The sequence below is a fragment of the Panthera pardus genome, unplaced genomic scaffold (assembly GCF_024362965.1).
Source record: "Panthera pardus isolate Hobbes unplaced genomic scaffold, ASM2436296v1 HiC_scaffold_11, whole genome shotgun sequence".
Taxonomy (NCBI): Eukaryota; Metazoa; Chordata; class Mammalia; order Carnivora; family Felidae; genus Panthera; species Panthera pardus.
In genome coordinates, this window is record NW_026526666.1 from 88,998,816 (window position 1) to 89,019,835 (window position 21,020).

The 21,020-nt window shown below is 54.1% G+C and overlaps 2 protein-coding genes across 3 annotated transcripts; both read left to right on the plus strand.

The window, feature by feature from the left end:
• The first annotated feature begins 493 nt into the window (after positions 1–493).
• HMGCL (3-hydroxy-3-methylglutaryl-CoA lyase) lies at positions 494–15,328 on the plus strand. Its single transcript, XM_019461776.2, has 9 exons — positions 494–624; positions 4,164–4,247; positions 6,818–6,925; positions 7,594–7,689; positions 9,184–9,332; positions 10,244–10,307; positions 11,758–11,946; positions 13,283–13,408; positions 14,678–15,328. Exons 1-9 carry the CDS (start codon positions 565–567, stop codon positions 14,777–14,779), a joined length of 978 nt encoding a protein of 325 aa, XP_019317321.1. The 5' UTR covers positions 494–564; the 3' UTR covers positions 14,780–15,328.
• A 921-nt stretch (positions 15,329–16,249) lies between these two features.
• GALE (UDP-galactose-4-epimerase) lies at positions 16,250–20,977 on the plus strand. Of its 2 annotated transcripts, none has more exons than XM_019461772.2 (11): positions 16,250–16,365; positions 18,047–18,172; positions 18,367–18,482; positions 18,567–18,680; positions 18,946–19,122; positions 19,421–19,534; positions 19,631–19,697; positions 19,799–19,884; positions 19,984–20,061; positions 20,260–20,374; positions 20,624–20,977. In XM_019461772.2, the coding sequence occupies exons 2-11, from the start codon at positions 18,052–18,054 to the stop codon at positions 20,680–20,682; spliced, it is 1,047 nt and encodes a 348-aa protein (XP_019317317.2). In that variant the 5' UTR covers positions 16,250–16,365; positions 18,047–18,051; the 3' UTR covers positions 20,683–20,977. The 2 variants fall into 2 exon arrangements, with proteins under 2 accessions (XP_019317317.2, XP_019317320.2); XM_019461775.2 differs by lacking the exon at positions 16,250–16,365 and adding an exon at positions 16,420–16,681.
• The last annotated feature ends 43 nt before the right edge of the window (positions 20,978–21,020 follow it).

Consider the following 21,020-nt stretch of genomic DNA (forward strand, 5'->3'; position numbering starts at 1 on the left):
TCTCTGGAAAGCTTTTCTTGTGTCCTCTTTACCTGGATAAATCTTACTCATTCTCAAGGTATGAAATCAAAGGATGTTTTATGCTCGCGCGCACTCTGTCTCTCTCATTGACTGCCTGCATTTGAATCCTGGAGGTCGTGACGAAAGAGTTAATACGTGCAAAGAACTCAGACCTGGGCATGACAAATACTAATGCTTCATCTTATTACTTTGCACTCGGAACTGGAAGGGTATTCGTGATTACTGCTAAAGGTAGTAATTATGCAACTATTTATGTGATTATTAATGTCTTCCTACAGCTCCCAGACTCCAAACCCCTTGATTAATTTTTGTTCATCTTTATAGTCCTAGCCTCACTTCGCCATGGCAAGTAGAAGGCACTCAGAAAACGTAATGGATAAGGAACAGCAGGCCAGAAGAAAGAAAAACAAACTGGAAACAGGGTCAGCTGAGGGTGTCGTTCCGCCGCACCCGAAGCCCCGCCCCAAAGGCAGGGGCACGCCCACCTGGCGGCTGGCGGTCACGTGAGACTCAGCCGAGGTCCGCGGGGGAAGCTGGGCCAAGATGGCGACAATGAGGAAGGTCCTGCCGCGGAGACTGATGGTTTTGGCGTCTCTCCGGGCTGTAAGTGCCCCGGCCCGCCGAGGGGTGGCCCTGCAGGCACCGTGACGGTCGGGTTCGGGGCCCTGGCCCGTGGCGGCTGCTCTTTGAGAGCCGAAGCCGGACAGCTCCTCAGGCCACCGTCGGGAGGAGGGCCTTGGAGTCATGGATCCTCTTTGTCCCGCCCAAATCCCTTGAGGGGCACAGGGAAACTGAGGCCCGGAGATAGAGAACGATTTGCCCGGGTCATGGAGACCTGGGCCTCTTCCCGGCGACCCTAGCACCTCGTCCCTCCGAGCTTCCGACCTTGCCAGGCTTCTCAATAGCGAAAGTCACGAATACCCTTCCAGTTCCGAGCGGAGAAAGCAAGGCCCTCGCCCTCCCTCCGCCGGCATTGCCAGCTCTGGTTGCATTTGGGGACGCTTGGAGAGCCATCCTAGCGTGCCAAGTAGGACTGGGATCGCGTAAGACTATTTGTGATTCCCTTGGAATCGTACTTTGGGCATATTCGAGCCTGATGTTCCTGCTCAGTGAGCGGAGGGAAAGTGTAGGAGACCTAGTTGAATAAGGGGTTGAATAAATTGTTTTGGTTAGAGTTAGAGCTAGAGCTCTGGTGCCCAGTGGTTCTGCCCCTTTCTAAATTGAGTGACAATCATTTACTCTCTAAACCTCCGTTTTCTCGTCTATAACTTGGGTAAACATTACCTCAGGGTTCTTTGGAGTGGAAGGAAAATGTAGGTAAAGCATTTGACATTGTTTTAGGTCATAGTAAGGGGTAAGTCAGTTGTGTTATTTTTGCCTTAGATTGTTTAGGAAGAGTTAGAAGAGTAAGGTGGGGAAAATGACACTGTCTTGGCAGTGGGCCCCTCGGAAGACCACTCTAATGTCTACTAGGCCACCCACCCCTACCAATTATTAATGTGTAAAGTAGAGATGGTGCTTCCAACTTGAAAAATAAAATTAAATGAGATGGTGGGCATCAACGTGCTGTGAAAAAAAATGTGTGATGACGTGGTGGTAATAGACCCTTCGTGGGGTTACTAGCATAGGGTTGAGAGCAGAAGCAGATGGTTCAAGGTCAGACTTCTTCACTTGCTAGCTGTGTGATTTTGGCTAATCTTTCTGAGGCTGCTTCTTCCTGAACGGACTTGAGATGATGATAGTCCCTGCCATGGAGGTACTCAGTGCGGTACTGACCCTGAAGTTAGCGCTGGACTTCAGTTGCTATTAACTGTTGGTACCGGTATGCCGTAGCTCGGGAGGCTTGGCCCAGGACTTCTGTGGTTAGAGGAGATCATCTCTGGGCAGAGCTGTACAGAGGGAATGAACTGGGTGATTAACCAAGACAGGTAGAATATTGGGGGGGGGGGGGGGGGAGACAGAAAAGTGGCAAAGAGGCAATGTGGCCTAGGGGTTAAGAGCAAGCGTTGTACGTCTACACTGCCAGGTTCAGATATCGATCAGTGGGTCAGCTAACCATCTGACCTTGGGAGAGTTATTTAATCTCTGGGCTTCACAGGAGACCTAATGAGGTTGAGAGGATGGTATGGGTTAATGTGTAAAAGGCGCTGATGAGTGCCTGGCAAATATTAAATGCTTAATAAATGTGGATTATTATTTTATTATGTGAAGAGTTGTTACGGGGAAGGAAGTGGAATTGAGTCTGTTCTTTTCTAGTAAAAGGACACTGGAAGCGGGTCTTGCGTGCTTTCAACAACATCCAGCAGTTATCTGTCAAACCCGTATGTGTCCCAGGGCCTTGGAAATACGGCAATGGATAAAGCAAAGTCCCTGCCTCATGCAGCTTACATTCCAATGGGATCCATTTAGGGCAATGGACTAGCATAGGCTGAACATCCCTGTTGTAGTGACATTCAACTTGCAGAGACCTTCCTATTGACTTCATGAAATTCATTGGCTCATCGCCTTAGTCTCTGACTAAAAGCAAGGCCAGTTCAGGTGAGTTGTTCAAGTTCTAGCTGATTCATAGCAGGGAACGTTTCCTTCCTTAAGGGTTTCAGGAGTTGGCGATCCTCAGCAGATTACCCAATGCACTTCTCTCCCGCGGCCTCATTGCAGTATGTTTATCCAGATTAATTATGGTAACACGAAGTTAATTTGAAGAGTTGTAGTATTAAGAAGAACAGAGGAGAGGGGCGCCTGGGTGGCTCAGTCGGTTGAGCGTCCAACTTCAGCTCAGGTCACGATCTCGCGGTCTGTGAGTTCGAGCCCCGCGTCAGGCTCTGGGCTGATGGCTCAGAGCCTGGAGCCTGCTTCCGATTCTGTGTCTCCCTCTCTCTGCCCCTCCCCCATTCATGCTCTGTCTCTCTCTGTCTCAAAAATAAATAAACATTAAAAAAAATTTAAAAAAAAAAAGAAGAAGAACAGAGGAGACAGGGGAGAAAAGCCTTGTTTATTACTTGGTGGTAAGGAGAGGAAGATTTGGGGCAGAATTTAAATGGAGGAGACTCAAGGACTTTTTTTAATGTGTTCAGCTGTTGGTGTCCTCTCCCCTCAAGCCCCTTCCTTGTCATCACCCAGCCTATGACTAACAGAACAAGTCCTCCTCTATCCCCCAACCCCACGAAGTCTAAGACGAACTACTCCCCATACCTAGTAATTGCCCTCCTCTGGGGCAGCTATGCCCCTTCATGCATTTATTTGTTGTTTCAGTAACTTTTTAATGAGTGCCTGCTTTGTGTGCCAAGCACAGTGCCAAACACAAGGGATGGAGTGGAGGTGGAGACTGAGCCTCATAGAGCTTATATTCTATTGAGGGAAACATTGAGTAGGCATTATTTGCAGTGCTCTGAAGGAATTACTGTTTTGATACGGAAAATGATGAGGGTGAGGGGATTGGCAGCTTTACAAAGAGTGGTCAGAAGAGGCTCATCTGGCTGAAAGGTGAGAAGGAGCCAGATGTGGACGAGCATTCTGGGCAGAGGGAACAGTAACCCTCGAGGCCCTGCTGTGGGAAGAAGGCCATTGGGACTGCAGTGTAGTTACCCCACTGGGGAAGGTGGGGCAGTGGGAACAAGTAATGGGTTCACTGGGAGGTGGGGGGGGTGTGGGACAGTAGAAACAAGTAATGAGTTCACTGGGATTAGTAGGAGCCAAATGATAACCTTCTAGCCCATGATGAGTGGGGTCAGGGGATGAGTCAAGTTTCTGGCTTAAGCAGTAGAATGTATGTGATGATTTTTACTGAGAAAGCATGAAGTCAGATGGGGCTTCAGGAGAATTTAAACAGTTCTGTTTGGGGACTTCTAAGTTTAGGAGGAGCAAATAGGTTTGTGTAAAAAACAACCTAAATGCTCCGCTGACAGACAGTTGGAAATGGACTTTTACTAGGAGCATGAATCTCTTGCCCATTCCTCAGTGAAACATTTTTGTTCTTTTTGTTCTCAATTCTAAAATGAACCAAATGTGAGAAATATTTACTGTTCAGTGAGAAATACTGCTTCTTGTCTCAGTGAAGGTGGATCCATTCTTTTAGATCTGTCCCCCTGGGGACTTGGGACAATCTCTTCTGGTTACTTTTCGTTTCCTCTTTTAAACCAAAGGTCAGCACCTCTTCTGCGGATACTTTCCCAAAGCAAGTGAAAATTGTGGAAGTTGGTGCCCGAGACGGACTACAAAATGAAAAGGTAAAGATGGAAATCATCCAAAAGAGGTTTTTCAGGCAGTAAGAGCTCCCTGTGGTGGGCACAGCCGGGATGGACAGAGCTGTGCAAGACACGATTGTCCCAGCCAAAGTCCAGGAGGCCGGGCAGGCACCTATGACGGTAAAGCAATCTAAATTGGTGGAGCGACAGGTGTGGTGTCCCCAGGGGGAACATCTCAAGGCCCAGTGGGGCAGACCGCAGGAGAGTAGAGTGAAGGTGAGAGCATGCCTTTTATCCAGCAATTCCACGCAAGGGGACTTATTCAAAGGAAGTAATGAAGGCCACATGCAAAGATTTAGCCTTAGACATGTTCCTTCCAACCCCCTTGTAACAACAGAACAGTTGGAAACCACCTAAATGCTCAGTGTGGGGAATGTTAGATCAAGTACTTAAATGACTTCATAAAATGGATTATGAAGTTATTATTAATATAGGTGTATATTAAGTGACTCAAGCTGATGATAAGATAATATGTATATTCTTTAATCTTACACTTTTACGTAAGAAACAAAAAAGTTTATATGTGTGTGGGAACATCTACCTAGAAAAGAGTCTAGAACTGTCCTGTCCAGTACAACTTTCCGTGAAGATGGAAACGTCGTAGATGTGAGCTGTGCTGGACATGTGGCGATCGAGCACTTGAAATGTGGCTAACGTGGGGTGCTGTGGTGGCTCAGTCAGTTACGCGTCCGAGTTTGGCTCAGGTCATCATCTCATGGTTCGTGAGTTCACGACCCGCATCGGGCTGTCTGCTGTCAGCACAGAGCTTGCTTCAGATCCTCTGTCCCCCTCTCTCTTGGCCCCTCCCTTGCTCACACATGTGCCCCCAGTCTCTCTCTCTCAAAAATAAGTAAACATTGAAAAGAAAGAAAGAGGGGCGCCTGGGTGGCTCAGTCGGTTGGGCGTCCGACTTCGGCCCAGGTCATGATCTCGCGGTCCGTGAGTTCGAGCCCCGCGTCAGGCTCTGTGCTGACAGCTCGGAGCCTGGAGCCTGCTTTGGATTCTGTGCCTCCCTCTCTCTCTGCCCCTCCCCTGTTCATGCTCTGTCTCTCTCTGTCTCAAAAATAAATAAAAATGTTAAAAAAGAAAGAAAGAAAGAAAGAACGAAAAGAAAAGAAAGAAAAAACAAAAGTGACTAGTGTGACTGGAGAACTGAAAGCTTGTTTTTATGTAACTTAAATTAATGTCAATTTAAATAATCACATATAGCTAGTGTTTAATGTATTGGATTACATGGATCTAGAAAGCTACATTATCAGGGTGTTACCGTTGTTATCTCTGGGAGATTTTAAGGATGGTTTTCTTCTGGTTTTGGCATGTTTTTTGAAATAATCATGTATTATTTTTTCAATCAGAAATGTCTTTTTTTCCTTCTTTCTTCCTTTCCTTTCCTTTCTTTCTTTCTCTTTCTTTCTTCTTTTTGAAAAGCCAAGTTTTAATAGTGAGAGCTTATTTCTGACAATAAACTGTAAGCTCTGTGAGGGCAGAATCGTTTCTGTTCTGCTCACTGCTGTATCCCTAGCACCTAGCACAATCCCCGGAACATGGAGGGCTCTTAAAAATTACGGAATGAATTAAGGTAAAGCAATGGGAGAGAAATTAGGGGGTTGGGGTGGACGGGCCTGGTGAGAAGGACTGAGTTCTTGGATTTTTTACCTAAACCTGTAAGTACTAAGGAGCCATAGAAGGCTTTTGAGCAGGAGAGTGAAACAATAGAGACTGTTTTAGAAGGATTCCATGTGGGATGAATTGGTAGAGTGAGACCATGCCGTAATATACATGGGAGAATGATAGTGGATTTGGAAAGGGGGATCCATAGAACCTAGTGGAGCAACTAGGCGAGGTGGGGGAGGGAAAGAAAGAAGCAGTAGGCTGACCATGTGAGGATGAGGCCCTGAGCCAGTTGGGAGGTGGAAAAGGGGGCAGTGTGATACTTTAGGGGCCCCATCTCCTGGGACCAGAGAGTTAGTCATCTCTGCCCTTTCGAGCCATCGCACATTGATCTCAATTTGTTTATGGTGGGTTCATAAATTAACAGTTAAGAAAAAGCCTTTAAGGCAGAAAAATTATCATTTCCATGTAAATATTTACACCTTTTCAGGCGAGAAGTTGCCTCCACTGCAAAATGCTATCTGTAGAACTTGAAGATGTGCCCCACCTACTGGCAAGGATTACGTGTGAACTCATTCATGCTTAGAAGTTGAGATAGTGAAGTGCATGCTTTTTTTTTTTTTAACGTTTATTTATTTTTCAGACAGAGAAAGACACAGCATGAACGGGGGAGGGGCAGAGAGAGAGGGAAACACAGAATCGGAAGCAGGCTCCAGGCTCCGAGCCATCAGCCCAGAGCCCGACGCGGGGCTCGAACCCGCGGACCGCGAGATCGTGACCTGAGCCGAAGTCGGACGCTTAACCGACTGAGTCACCCAGGCGCCCCAATGTGAAGTGCATGCTTTAAGCAGAGCTTTGAACTAACGGGCACTGCATTTTGAGACCACTGTATTCCCAGCTTTGCTAACCTGTCTTTTCTGGTGTTTCTGTCTCCTCTACAGAATATTGTGCCTACTCCTACAAAAATCAAGCTGATAGACATGCTTTCTGAAGCAGGACTCCCTGTTATAGAAGCCACCAGCTTTGTGTCCCCCAAGTGGGTTCCCCAGGTGAGCCCCAGCCCTCAGTAACAGGCGTTTCTCAGATGAAAGAGGTGTAAAGTTTTGCATTTGCCCTGAAAGTAGGTAGAAGTTGGGAGCAGAGGTCTCCTGATCTCTGGCTTGGTCTCAGGTGACTTCTAGTAGCATGGTGCAGCACAGGAACATAAGGAGGAGGCTTGCCCCTTCCTTGCTTGGGGGTCTTGCTGAGGTCTTCCCCTCTCCAGGTTGAGGGTGACCTCTCAGGTCTCTTCTGGCTCTGGAAGTCTAGAATCTCTAGACCTGTCTAGAGATGTGGTGTCTGTGTTTGTAAAAGGGAAAGACAACTGCTGCTTCACAGAAACAATCAAGTGGGAAGAAAGATCCTGTTTACCTGAGTAGTAAATAACACAGAGTATGTTCTCATTAAATGGCTGGTAGCGTCATTGCTGCTTTTCCTGCTTATGTAAAGCTGACAGTATTAGCCATATGGAGAAATTGGGGGAATTACCTGCACCGAGGAGCCTTCTGGCCCATCAGTGCAAAACAAATAGTAAAGCACTGGGAAGACGCGGCTCTGCAAAAGGACTTCTTTTCCAGGGGTTCTGGACAACAAAGATCTTGTGATAAAAACGCTTTCTGTACCTGAGCTCTCTGCCTGCCTTTGGCAGTGACCTGGCATTGTCTCCTTTGGCTCCCAGATGGCTGACAATGCTGAAGTCTTGAAGGGCATCCAGAAATTTCCTGGCGTCAACTACCCGGTCCTGACCCCGAATATCAAAGGCTTCCAGGCAGCGGTAAGAGACTAGCTTGATGGCGGGGGCCTCTGAAATGAGATAGACAGCATCGGTCCCCGTCTTGTCCCTGAGCCCCAGTTCCTGTTGTGGGATGTCTGTCTGAAGGGCTTTCTCCAGTAACGATGAGCACTGTCAGACAGACCGGGCCCTGCCACCCCCAGCTCTCTGATCTTGACTGGCTACTTAATCTCTCTGAGCCTCAGGTTCGGCCTGTAAAATAGGGCTAATCATGGTTACCTGATGCTGGGAGGATTTCAGAGGATAGAATGCACCTATATTGCTTAGCAAAAGCCTGGTAGAAGGTAAGTGCTTAATAAATGTTAGCTCTTGTTAATACACGTTTCCTCTTTAGAGAAAGGGAATCGTGCTCCCCACAGTGGTTGCTCGTATCTGCTAACTTTCTTACAAGTTAGGACAAAAGCATCATTGGGGATGTTGATTCTGAATTTAGGCAGAAAACTGTCCTTCAGGGTGATTTGCAGGGTGGTGATGGCAGTGGTAGTGTTGGCCTTTGGGGGAAGGCCACGGGTGGTGGTGGGGTTTTTTTTTAAGCTTTTAATTCTCTATTTTTGAGAAAGAGAGAGAGTGCAAGCAGGGGAGGAGCAGAGAGAAGGACAGAATCTCAAGTAGGCTCCGTGTTGCCAGCGCAGAGCCTGATACAGGGCTCGAACTCACAAAACTGCGAGATCATGACATGAGCCGAAATCAAGAGGCAGAAGCTTAACTGACTGAGCCACCCAGGCACCCCAGGTGGTGGTGTCTTTTTAAATGAAGATCTAATTCACAGTGTCAATTTCCTAGGGCTACCATAAGAGAATACCAAAAGCTAGGCAGCTTAAAACAGCAGAAATGTATTCTCCACAGCTCTGGAGACCAAAAGTGTGAAATCAAGGTGTTAATAGGGTTGGTTCCTTCTGAGGACCGGGAGGACAACTCTGTTCTCTCTGCCTCCGTCTTCACCGGCCATTTCCTCTGTGTGTGTCTTCACATGGCCTCCGTCTTAGAAGGACACCAGTCCTATTGAAGTAGAGACCAGTATGACTTCATTTTAACTGATAACTTTTTTTTTTAAATTTTTTTTTAATGTTTATTTTTGAAGGAGAGAGAGACAGAGTGTGAGTGGGGGGCGGGGGGAGACAGAGAGAGAGGGAGACACAGAATCCGAAGCAGGCTCCAGGCTCTGAGCTGTCAGCACAGAGCAGGACACGGGGCTTGAACCCCCAAACCGCGAGATCATGACCTGAAGTCGGGCGCTCAACCGACTGAGCCACCCAGGCGCCCCTTAACTGATTACTTACACACCCACCCTTTTCCCAAATAAAACCACGTTCTGGGGTACTAGGGATTAGGACTTCTATAAATCTTTTGTGGGGGGACACAATTCAACCCATAATATTCATATATTATAAAATTTGCCATAAGACCAGAGTGTTTGCCAAGCTGGTGTTCCTCGAAGGGAAAAAGGCTGAAAGGGGCTCACCCGGCTCTTGGCAGGTTGCTGCTGGAGCCAAGGAAGTGAGCATCTTTGGAGCTGCCTCGGAGCAGTTCACTAAGAAGAACACCAACTGCTCCATTGATGAGAGTTTACAGCGCGCTGATGAAATCTTGAGGGCGGCTCGGGCCGCTGGTATCCCTGTGCGCGGGTGAGTGAGACCACATCAGTGCCTTTCCCTCGGCACCATTCTGGAGTGGGGCCAGCCTCTGACTCAACACCCTCCTCCCCACAGACTCCTTATCCTGGGTGCAGGCAGCCCACACTCCACACCTGTCCTTTGTTCTGTGGCTTGAACACCCCCATTCGTCCATCTTGGGGCCTCCACACCGCTCTTCTCTCTGTCTGGAATGCTCTTCCAGCAGCTCTCCTGCCCCGCCCCCAGCTCCCACATCGCAGCCCCAGAGGTCCGCCCCCCTTCCCCCGGGCCACCCAGGCTGCCGTGGACCGCCTGTAGCCGCTCCTGTCACTTTCCCCGCTCTTCCCCTCACAGCACTCAGAGATGATCGCATCCACCCCTTGGGTTGCCCTTTTCTTGGCTCTCTCCCTAACTGGAAACAGACTCCGTGAGGGTAGGGACCTTGGCGTCTTGCTCACCACATGACCCAGTGCCTGGCACTTAGTGGGCAACTCAGTAGATAGCAGTTGAGTAAATGAGTGTACGTATGAATCCTCGAGCAGCTCACCGGAGCAGCTGATGCTTGGCCCCCTCCTGTGAGTAGGGGCCGCATACCCTGTGGCTCCGGAGCCTGTCATACTGCCCTCTCCCGGCTTCTCCCGGCTGTTCTCTGGCTTCTCTCCTCAGGCCTAAGCAGCCCCAGCTTCCTGAACAGCGCCTTTTAGTCCCCTCCCTGCCCTGGCTCTCCACTGCCCCCTCCTGGCGTGACACGGCATGACCATTCTGACTCCACATCCTCGAATTCGCCTTTCACCCAGACGTTTGACCTGCCCCACTCCAGGGGTGTATGTGAAACAGCAACCCTCAACCCTCGACCCTGCGTCAGCTCTGCTGGCCAAGGAGCTCGGGGGAACTGACACCATACCTCCCCTGTCCTCCCACAGGTATGTCTCCTGTGTGCTTGGATGCCCCTATGAAGGGAAGATCTCCCCGGCTAAAGTAGCTGAGGTGTGTGTGTGTGTATCGGGGCGGGGTTTTCTGAGGGCCGTCTCCCTTGCCTGCCCCTGAGGTCCTCCTCACCACCCTTTCCTGGTGGGTCACTGATGTCGTTCGTTCACCCAGCTCCTTCCTTCATTCCCCCTGGGAGCACAGCCCAGCACTTGCTCCTGGAGGCCCGCCTCCCAGTGCAGCTTGGATTCTCTCAAGCCCCCACCTTCCGCCCCAGCCTGAAAACCTCTGATGCGGCTTCCAGTCTGGTCAGTGGACTGGTGATAATTGAGGTGATCTATGAGAGGCTCCTCCCCCGGGGTGCCTGCGGTTCCTTGCAGCGTTTGGGGAGGCCGCGTCCTTGGCGCCCTCTGAGCAGTAACCAAGTCAGCACTGAGAAGAGCACGGTGTGGGAACGGAGTCTGAGCCACCCAAGAGCTCACGCCCCTTAGCCCTCAAAGTCACCCCGAAAATTTGGTCGTGTTAGTGTTACCCCATTTTTCAGGCGAGGAAACGAAGACCGAACGACTTGCCGCACAGGTTGTAGATGGTGCAGCTGGGTCTCAGCCCCACCTGCTGTGCCCCCACTCGCGTGGGGAGCGTCCGGGCAGGTGCCTGCTGAGGGCGGCGGCTGCACGCCGCGTCTCGGCCGCCGGTCCCGCCAGTCCTCACCGCAGCCCACAAAGGCTCGTCGCCGTTTCTCAGAAGCAGAAATGGAAGCTCCGAGAGGGTCAGCCCTTCGCCGGCGCCCCCAGCCAGGGACCGGGCAAACTGGGACGGCCACCAGTGTCCGTCACGCCGGAGCCTGCTCCTTCGCTGCGGCCTCCGTCCCCACGGGTCGTCCTCGGCCTGCTGCCCGGGCGGCGGGGCTCGCCCTTGCATCCCCCTGGCGCACCTCGGCCGAGCGTCCGCTGCGTCCCCAGCCCTGTCATCCCCTCCGCCTTCTCTGCAGTGCAGGGTGGGGCAGCGTCTCCTCAAGCGGGACACACGCTGCCCTGGATTTTCAGTGGTTTTAGGGATTTGCAAATGGGCTTCTAAAAGTTTAAACAGTTGTGTACTTCTATTGACAGTATATAACTAGCACCTCCGACCCACGAGGTGACAGATCTTGCTGAGGATAAAGTTACGTGACAGGAACCCATGGTCCTGGGTCCAGTGTTTGGCTGTGGCACAGGGAGGAAGTGAAGGACCGAAGTCTGAGGCGCGCCGGGGAGGAAGGCACAGGGTCACAGCCCCGGGGTTGCTCCAGCGGCTGGCCCTGCTCCCTCACGTCTCAGCAACCTAGTGAGGAGAAAGGTTATTGTCACTGCCATTCAGAAAGTCGTAAGGGGCCTAAGACGCGACAGGAATTTAGTGTTTCGGACGTGGAGATGTTCCGCGTAGGCCAAGAATCCCTGCGTCTGAAGTCTTGGGCCCCGGACCTGGAGAATCCAGTGCCCTCCAAGTACTGCTTGCTTGCTTGCTTCCCCAGATCACCAAGAAGATGTACTCCATGGGCTGCTACGAGATCTCCCTGGGGGACACCATCGGCGTGGGCACCCCTGGGATCATGAAGGACATGCTGTCCGCTGTCATGTATGACGTGCCCGTGGCTGCCCTGGCCGTCCACTGCCATGACACCTATGGCCAGGCCCTGGCCAACACCTTGATGGCCCTGCAGGTAATCAGGGCATGTCCTGGGAGAAAGACCTGTGTCCATTCTCCTAAAGGGCATAGTGGCAGGCCAGCTAGGTTCATGTATTCTTTCAATAAGCTCTCACCGATTACCTGTGTGCTGGGCCCTTGCCTGGCCACCGTGGACACAGACATGTGACCCTCGCCTAGAAGGGCCTTAGGGGAGACAGCCAAGGAAGTTTTGTGGTAGCCTTCGTGCATTATGACAGATCACAGGAAGAGAGGAAGCACAAGGCTGAGGAAGGCCTCCATCCCAGCCAAGAAGGCCAGAGAGGATTTGCCAGAAGAGGCTTGAATGAGGCTCGGAGGCTGTGAAGAGGTGAGCAGTTGAAAAGGGGAGTGAAAAGCTGACTAGGCAGCCCTCCACTGTAAGGCTGAGACGGGGTTCAGGGAGGACGCGTGCGCTGGCCCGGGGAGTGTGCACAGGGCTGTCGGGGAGCACACGAGGAGACCGGAAGTAGGGGTAGGCAAAGGTCACTCCGCTGCAGCCTTGCGTGCTGTTCCCCGAAGATTGAACCGAGGCCTCAGGCTGGGTTTCCCTTGAGGTTTGCTTCTTGTGGGCTGGCCCAGAAGGATTCCCTGGACTGGCCAGCCCTAGAAGGAGAGTTCTGAGTGCCTGACTGCAAGCCACCTTGCCTTCACATTGGTCAAGGTCTGACCTATTTCTTTATGTTAGCTAAAGCAATCCTGGGCCATCTTTGGGTTGTTTGGTTTTTTTTTTCTCTTTTGTTTCTCCTTTCTTTTTCTTCTTTTTTTTTCCCCCTCTTATCTCCTAGAAGCTCACGTCTCTAAGCCACATGACTCTAACTTTCTGGGTCTGTTTTCTCCACTGTGGGTATCCAGGTTAAGGTCTGGGAGGTTTGAGGAGAGGGAAAGGGGCAAGTGGGCAGTACTGACTCAGGGCTGTGGGATAAGGCCTTCTGGGATTAGAGGTCCAACTTGAAGTGAGAACAGCCTTGGGCAGGGGAGGAGGGGTGGATAAATGAATCACAGTAAACAACAGGGGTCTGAAATCTCAGCAGTGAGAGGTACTTCCTTTAGGTCTGTGTCCAGGAAGAGCATGAGGAGACCTTTCAGGGTGAGGAGTCCAGCATGAAAGGAACCAGGGATGATACCCCTGGTAGAGGAAACAGTGTCCACAAAAAAGATTCACACTGTTCCATGAACTAGGAGGAGGAACAGTAACAGAATTTTTAGCCAAAGGAAAGAATAACTCTCAGTGGAATTTCAGCCAGCAGTTGATTGGGAGGTTTGCAAAGACTGGCTTTGTAGGGCCCTGGTCCCCACAATGACAGCCATGTTTCAACCCCTTGTGTTTCCAGATGGGAGTGAGTGTTGTGGACGCCTCTGTGGCAGGACTTGGAGGCTGTCCTTATGCACAGGGGGCATCAGGAAACTTGGCCACTGAGGACCTTGTCTACATGCTGTCTGGCTTGGGCATTCACACGGTAAGCATGCCTGCCCCCTGGTGGCGACAACCCTGAACTGACTAGAGCTCTCCCTGAAGCCAGAGGACAGAAGCTGATAGTTTTTAGGTTTTTTTTTTGTTTTTCTTTTTGGGTTTTTTTTTTGGGGGGGGGGGGTGTAGGGAGGGCACTTAAGAGGGCAAGGCTTTCAGGGGGTTAGGGATGTTTTATTGTACTTTTTTTTTCCAATATAAGTTTTATTTATTTTGAGAGAGAATGCGCATGAGCAGGGGAGGGGCAGAGAGAGAGGGACAGACAGAATCCCAAGCAGGCTCTGTGTTGTCAGCGTGGAGGCCAGTGTGGGACTTGAACGCACGAACCGTGAGATCGCTACCTGAGCCAAAGCCAAGAGTCAGAAACTTAACCGACTGAGCCACCCAGGAACACCTATTGTATGTTTTTGAGGTAGCAGAGTGTGGTTGATGGAGGCCACAAGGCCAGGCTCTCAGTTGGACAGGTCAGTTGGAGGAGGCACCAAGGTGTAGGGACAGGGCCCTGAAAGGAGTCACATCCATTACCTGAGTCATTTCCCCCCACACCTTTGTTTCACTCCGTGTAGAATGAGGGCAGAGGTAGCCAGCCCTTCCCGGGGCTCCATCAGAGTCAGTTAAGGGCCCTCAGTGGTGGGTTGGAAGCAGTACCACGTCTGAGCTTTGGGACCAGACAGAACTCGGTTTAAAACCTACTCCTGTCACTCACGGGCTGTGTGACCTGACAATTGTTTCACCTCCCTGGGCCTAAGAAATGGTGATGATAACAGCACCTATCTCCTAGGGCTGTTAGGATTCGATGGGAAAATGGGAGAATGTGCAGCCCAGGGCTGAGAGCATAGAATGCATCAGTGAATGAGAGCTACCGTGATGAACAGAGGTTTCCAGGGTGGCCCTTTGAGCTGGTGTTTTTCCTAGCTCTCCGCCTGTGGTCTTTATTACTTCAATATGGAGTTTTTGACCACTGCAGGCCAGGCCGGGTGCTGGGCGCTGGAGATGGGGTACCACACAGGACTGACCAGATTCCTGCCCTGGTGGCAGCACTAGAAACCATTTCCACATACAAGGAGAGGCACAGGGATGACCCCCGATGGCACAAGGATACAGGCTTGTGGGCAGTCGGGGTCCCACCATAAGAGGAACAAGACCCGGTCTGTCTTCACCTTTACTTTCTCAGTATCAGCTTTCTGTCCAGTCTGTTTCCCTGGGTGTGGAAGGCAGGTCATGACTTAGTGCATCGTCTCTCACTTGTTTCTCCAAGGGTGTGAACCTCCAGAAGCTCCTGGAAGCTGGGGCATTTATCTGCCAAGCCTTGAACAGAAAAACCTGCTCCAAAGTGGCTCAGGCTACCTGTAAACTCTGAGCCATTTTGCTGCCTCAAGCGCTGGGGACAATGTGGGCAAGAGGGGCACACGTGAATGATTCCGGACAGGGCACATGGAAATGGGAATGAAATTCACAGGAGCAGGCACCTCCCGGGGGGTCTGCACATAGGGCTCCTGCAGAAGGGAGGCAGGAGGGCAGGAGCTGCTTGGCCTCAGGCCTCCTTGCCAGACCCAGGTGTGAGTGAGAAGCCTTGGGGGCTGTAGGTCTCCCTGCCCCATGAACCACCCCCCGCCAGGAGCTGAATGCCTGGGGGTCCCCTGGAACCCATTCCCTGGTGCTCCGGCCTCATCTCTGGGTGAAATCTGTCAGCTAGCTACACTACACAGCTCGACCCTGCCATGGCCTTGGGGCCATCACTGACTCCCTAGAGCAAAGGGGCGTGGAGTTTTTCCCCAAGCCGGCAGAGGGGGCGAGGGCTGAGCTGCTCTGGTGGCCACTGCCAACTCTGGTATCTCTGGAAAATCTCCACTCTGAGCATGATTTTCGAAAAGCGCTTATGTAATTAAAGGTTTAATGACACGAAGCATTCAGGTATTCCGTTGTGCAGATGTGTGTACGAATGGGGGAGACTGGTGGGGAATAAACCACCTTTACAACATGGCATCCTGAGAGGAAAATGGAGACTTTGAGCTGGTTTACTGGCCTCTGGGTTTCCTCCGTTTCCCCACCCGGGCCCCAAATTCATAATGACTGGAAATCAGTGGCTTTGGGCTCGTTCAGGTCTGGCCAGAAACCCGCGGAGAGGTGGTTTCTGAGGCTCTTGGCCCTGAGAGCCGGGAGGCGCGGGTCCGGGCGCCTTGGGCTCCAGCTCCGGCGTTACCGTCGTCAGTCGTCCTCGCTGGACTGCAGGCCCAGGGCATTCGGGGCTGGGCACGGCTTGTTTGCTCGGGTCGTCAGGACTTCCTACGCACAGTGCCCCAGCCCTGCCCCTACTTTCAGCAGAAGCACGACACCGTCTTCTAGTCCACTGTGGCAGGCACGGTGCGGACGGACCGTCCCCAGTGGTCCGTGCGGGTGCCGAGCGCAGCGAGCACTGCGGCGTCCGCCCGAGGTTCCGATTGCCCTCTAGCTCTCTGGGTGGTTCTCGAACCAGACTTCGCAGAGCCCGCGGCCTCTGGGCGGCCGCCCCTTAGGGCCTGGGCTGCGCGCCGTCGCTGATTTCCCGCTAGGCTGGCTCGGAAGAACAGGCGGGGCACGTGCAGAGAGGCTGGCGAACGGGCGGTGAGCGGGGTGGGGGTGGGGGTGGTGGGAAGGGGGGGTGCCCCGCCTTCGGCCTGTGGCTCCCGCCGCGGGACAGCCGCCGGGCACCCGGAGCCGAGCTCCCCGGGCCAGGCCGCGCCTCCCCTCCGCCTTCCGACACCGGACCGCGCCGCGCAGGCGCCTAGATGTCGCGGCGCCCCTGGTCCTCCCGGCGCCCCGTAGCGCGCACTCCCCGGTGACACGTTTCCTTGGGGGCGTGGAGGGGGCGGGACCAGGTGGGCCGTGTGCTCTTAAAGGGACCCGGGCGCCGAGCGCGGGAGGCGGCGCCGCTGGAAGCAGCGCGGGGCGCGAGGCTCCGAACAGGTTCGCAAGGCGAATGCCGTGGGGGGGAGGGCTAGAGGGCTCGCGAGGGGCCGGGTGGCCTGCGGGGAGCGAGGGTTGGTTTCAGGGGTCCGGGCCGCGTTCCGGGCAGAGCCCCGCTAGGACGGGCTCGCCCGTGCCTGTGCCGCTCCCAGCTCCCGCCGCCTTGGCCGGGGCGGCCCGACTTCATTCATTCCCGACCCGGGAGCTCCGAGCTCGGCCCCCTCGGAGCCACGGCCCACATCCCAGCCCGACGCCCATCGCCTCCTCCCCTCCATTTTGCAGACTGGGAAAACCGAGGAGGCGACATCCGACCGAGGTCACTCCGTCGGTCCGGGGCGAGTTCGACCTCACCACCCTTCCTGCCTCCCGGGGCCCCTCCGCGACCACTTTTCGGGCTTCCGCGAGGCGGGGTGGGGGCGGGGGCGGTCTTGGCGTCGGGAGCAGAGTCCAGCGGGAAGCCATGGGGGGAAGGGTGAAGTGCGAGGTTGGCTCGCTGTGAACCTGGAGATCCGGATTCTAGGGCGGCTATAGTAGCTGTGTGTATAGTAGCTGTGTGTCCTCGGGCAAATTACTTGACCTCTCTGACCTTAGTATCCTTCTCGGTAAAGTGCCGGCACTAACACTTGCCTCATTAGGATGTTGGGGGAACACAGGGAGAAGAATGCAGAAGTGCCCGGTCGGAGCCCGCCACTCAGCAGGAGCGCAGTCAAGTGGGTGGGAGTGAATAAGCCCAGAAGGGGACTGAGGCAGCCAGGAGGAAGGCGGCTGCGGGCCAGGCCACACCGAATGAAAGGCCTCAGTGTCTGGGGTTCCCTACCCACTCCCCCTCTCCGCCCACAGAGTTTGTTCAGGGCGGAGGTGCACACCTGGCAGTGGAGTCGGGACCAGGGCCACGTCTACAGCGCCCGGCTCGGTGCCGCCTAAAGTTGGGTGGCATCCTTAGCTCCAAGCGGGCGGTGACCCAGCTGGCCCTGGCATGCATTGGTAGAGGCTGAGCCAGCCTGAATGACCTGGGGCGGGTGGGGCCCACTCCGGGACTGTGGTGCTGCAGCCCCAGAGTCGGGCTCCAGTGGGCCTGGCAAAGGACCCCACCCTGTGGCCAGTTGGTACATTTCCTGCTTCCTCCCAGCTGACTCTTGTGGGAGTCAGGGGAGCTGCCTGGAGCGGGAGGTATTAATCACTGGGCCACTTTACACCTAGTGATGGCAGAGAGACTGGGAAGGCCTGAATTTGAGCAGACAGAACCTCTTCCTGGGCTCTTGGGAGTCCCAGTGCTGCTGGCCGTGTGTCCTTCGGGCCAGGACTGTCTAGTCCCCAGACACCTTGGGGGCCTTAGGTTTCATCTTCTCAATCACAGGTAAATTGGGACCAGGATTGTGGTGCCCGTGCATCAGTCTCCCCACCTGTGCCACACTGTGGGCGTTTCAAATCACTCACGTAAGCCTCACACGATTGCATCATGTTTGTAGTTATCAACTCCATTTTCTAAAGATGGAAACTGAGGCAGAGAGGATAAGTGATTTCCAAGGCCTAAGGCCAGAAAGAGATGATGTCCAGACCCGGACCAGGGCTGATTCCAGATCCACCCTATTAGCTGGGACACACTACTGCCTCCCTCGGACGTTAGGCGGGTCCCTGAGTGGGCCATCTCGACCACCTCTGACACTGTGTTCTGTGCCAGGTGCGATGGCAGAGAAGGTGCTGGTGACAGGCGGCGCTGGCTACATCGGCAGCCACACGGTGCTGGAACTGCTGGAGGCCGGCTATTTGCCTGTGGTCATTGATAATTTCCATAATGCCATCCGTGGTGAGCACAGGGGTGGGGGGCTAGGGCTTTGGGCGGGGACGGAAGGAAAACCTTTTGTTCTACCTCCACCTACTAGGGGTGACAGACACACAGACACACACACACACACACACACACGCACACACACATCAGGCTAGTCCCTTGGGAACCCAGGACCCGTCTTCTCCTTTGACGGTCTCCATGTGTCCAACCAGGAAGGGGCTCCATGCCTGAGAGCCTACAGCGGGTTCAGGAGCTGACAGGCCGCTCTGTGGAGTTTGAGGAGATGGACATCTTGGACCAGGCAGCCCTACAGCGTCTCTTCAAGAAGGTCAGTGCTTGGCAGGCAGGCAGGGGGCCCTGCCAAGGGCCAGGGCCTGTAAAGCAACCTCTGACCCTGGCTTTGCACCTGCAGCATCACTTTATGGCAGTCATCCACTTTGCGGGTCTCAAGGCCGTGGGAGAGTCCGTGCAGAAGCCTCTGGATTATTACAGAGTTAACCTGACAGGAACCATTCAGCTTCTGGAGGTGAGACGTGTGGCAAGGACACGGACACCGGGAGGCCCCGGCCAGGCAGGCCACGCCAGACACGGTAGATGAGGGCCTGGGGGGCAGAGTCAGGCAGGGCCCGAGCTGTACCACCTTGGACACGTGTCCCTTTTGACTTCTCCGCCTCAGTCTCCCCATCTATAAATGGGAGCGCCCGAACCTCAGCCCCTGTCACCTGTAAAGGAGTAAGGGGGTGGGACTAAGTGCGGGGCAGAGGCCGCTGACGCCTCTCCTCCGTGAGCAGATCATGAGGGCCCACGGGGTGAAGAACCTGGTGTTCAGCAGCTCGGCTACCGTGTACGGGAATCCCCAGTACCTGCCCCTGGATGAGGCCCACCCCACAGGTGGCTGTACCAACCCCTATGGCAAGTCCAAGTTCTTCATCGAGGAAATGATCCGGGACCTGTGCCGGGCAGACAAGGTGAGGGTACCCCCTCCCCGCCCCAACACACACACACACACGCACACACACACGCACGCTTGACCCAGCCCTGGCTCCACTCATGGACTCAAGGTCTCCCGTGAACACTCCCAGCTAGGACTCTGGAAGCTGCAGCGATTTGCCCAAAGTCACAGCACGGAGTGGGTGGGCCTGACCCCCTGCTGCTTTCCGGGGATAGAGACTAGGCCTGGGGGCGGGGGAAGCAGCTAAAGAGCTCTGGATTCGGCTTGGGCACAGCATGCGCCTCCTTGCCCATCTTCTGACCTGTGTCCCACAGACGTGGAACGCGGTGCTGCTGCGGTATTTCAACCCCATAGGCGCCCATGCCTCGGGCTGCATCGGTGAAGATCCCCAGGGCATCCCCAACAACCTCATGCCCTATGTCTCCCAGGTAAGGGAGAAGGGGAAGGTCAGGGGGTGGCCATAGGATTGAAGGGTACAACTGGTGCCAAAGGCCTGGAAAGAGCTGACCTGACCTCCACCCCAGGTGGCAATTGGGCGACGGGAGGCACTGAATGTCTTTGGCAATGACTATGACACAGAGGATGGCACAGGTGAGCCCAGGACCAGGAGGATCCAGGAGGGGGAGCCAGGGGGAGAGGGAGGTCCGACAGAGACTACACTTAACCCCCACACCCAACCACCTCCTCTGCAGGTGTCCGGGATTACATCCATGTCGTGGATCTGGCCAAGGGCCACATCGCGGCCTTGAGGAAGCTGAAGGAGCAGTGTGGCTGTCGGGTAGGGAGAAAAGGGAGAAGCGAATTTGGTGAGGGAGATGGGGTCCAGAGGGGTAGTTGGTCCACCCCCCTCCATAACCCGTTTTCCTCTCCTGGGCAGATCTATAACCTGGGCACGGGCACGGGCTATTCGGTGCTACAGATGGTCCAGGCCATGGAAAAGGCTTCCGGGCAGAAGGTAGGCCGGAACGTCACAGTGAGCTGGGCCCTTCCCACTAGCCTCCCTGACGGGGATCCCAGCGCCGCCTGGTTCCACCACCTGCCTTAGTGCTGTTAGCGCAGGGTGCCTGCACCTGCATTTCTCAGCCTGGTCGGCAGCGGGGCAGGAGGCGCCAGGGCCGGCTCAGCCAAGCTCCCGCTGCCCCTTCTCTTGCAGATCCCATACAAGGTGGTGGCACGGCGGGAAGGCGACGTGGCTGCCTGTTATGCCAACCCCAGCCTGGCCCTCAAGGAGCTGGGCTGGACAGCAGCCTTAGGGCTGGACAGGATGTGTGAGTTTTAGCCCTAACCCCTGACCCTGGGTGCTGGCCTGACCCCCGAGGCCAGGAAGGCAGGCCTGGCCAGGCCCCGGAGGCCTATGGGAAGAGGACAGGTCAGGGATGGTGGGGACAGGGGCTCGACCGGCTCAGGGGCTGGGAAGGGGCTGACTGGGTCTGGGCATGCCCACCCTGGGCCGCCCGAGGTGGCGGGAGCCCCGCATTCCGACGTGGACCCTGACCCCACACCTCCCCCCATCACAGGTGAAGATCTGTGGCGCTGGCAGAAGCAGAATCCTTCCGGCTTTGGGGCACAGGCCTGAGACCTTCTCCTGCCACGCACCAGTGAAGGAAAGAAACACCTGCTTGTTCTCCAGCCTCCGGTGGGAACCCAGGGCCTCAGCCTCCCCTACCTCAAACCCCAGACGGGCCTGCTCAGCCCACCAGGCAGGGGGCCAAGGGTTCCACTGACCAGGAGTTGGGGGTCTCTCTTTTCCACGAACCCATCAGGACCACCAGAAGCAAATGTGGGAACGAGGGCCCTGACACAGGAACTAATTTATACTGCTCTGAAAGAGATTTCTAAAGTATTTAAAATAAAAGTTTTCTAACACTGGGGCAGATTCTTGCACATGATCACTCTCTACCCCTCGGACAGAAT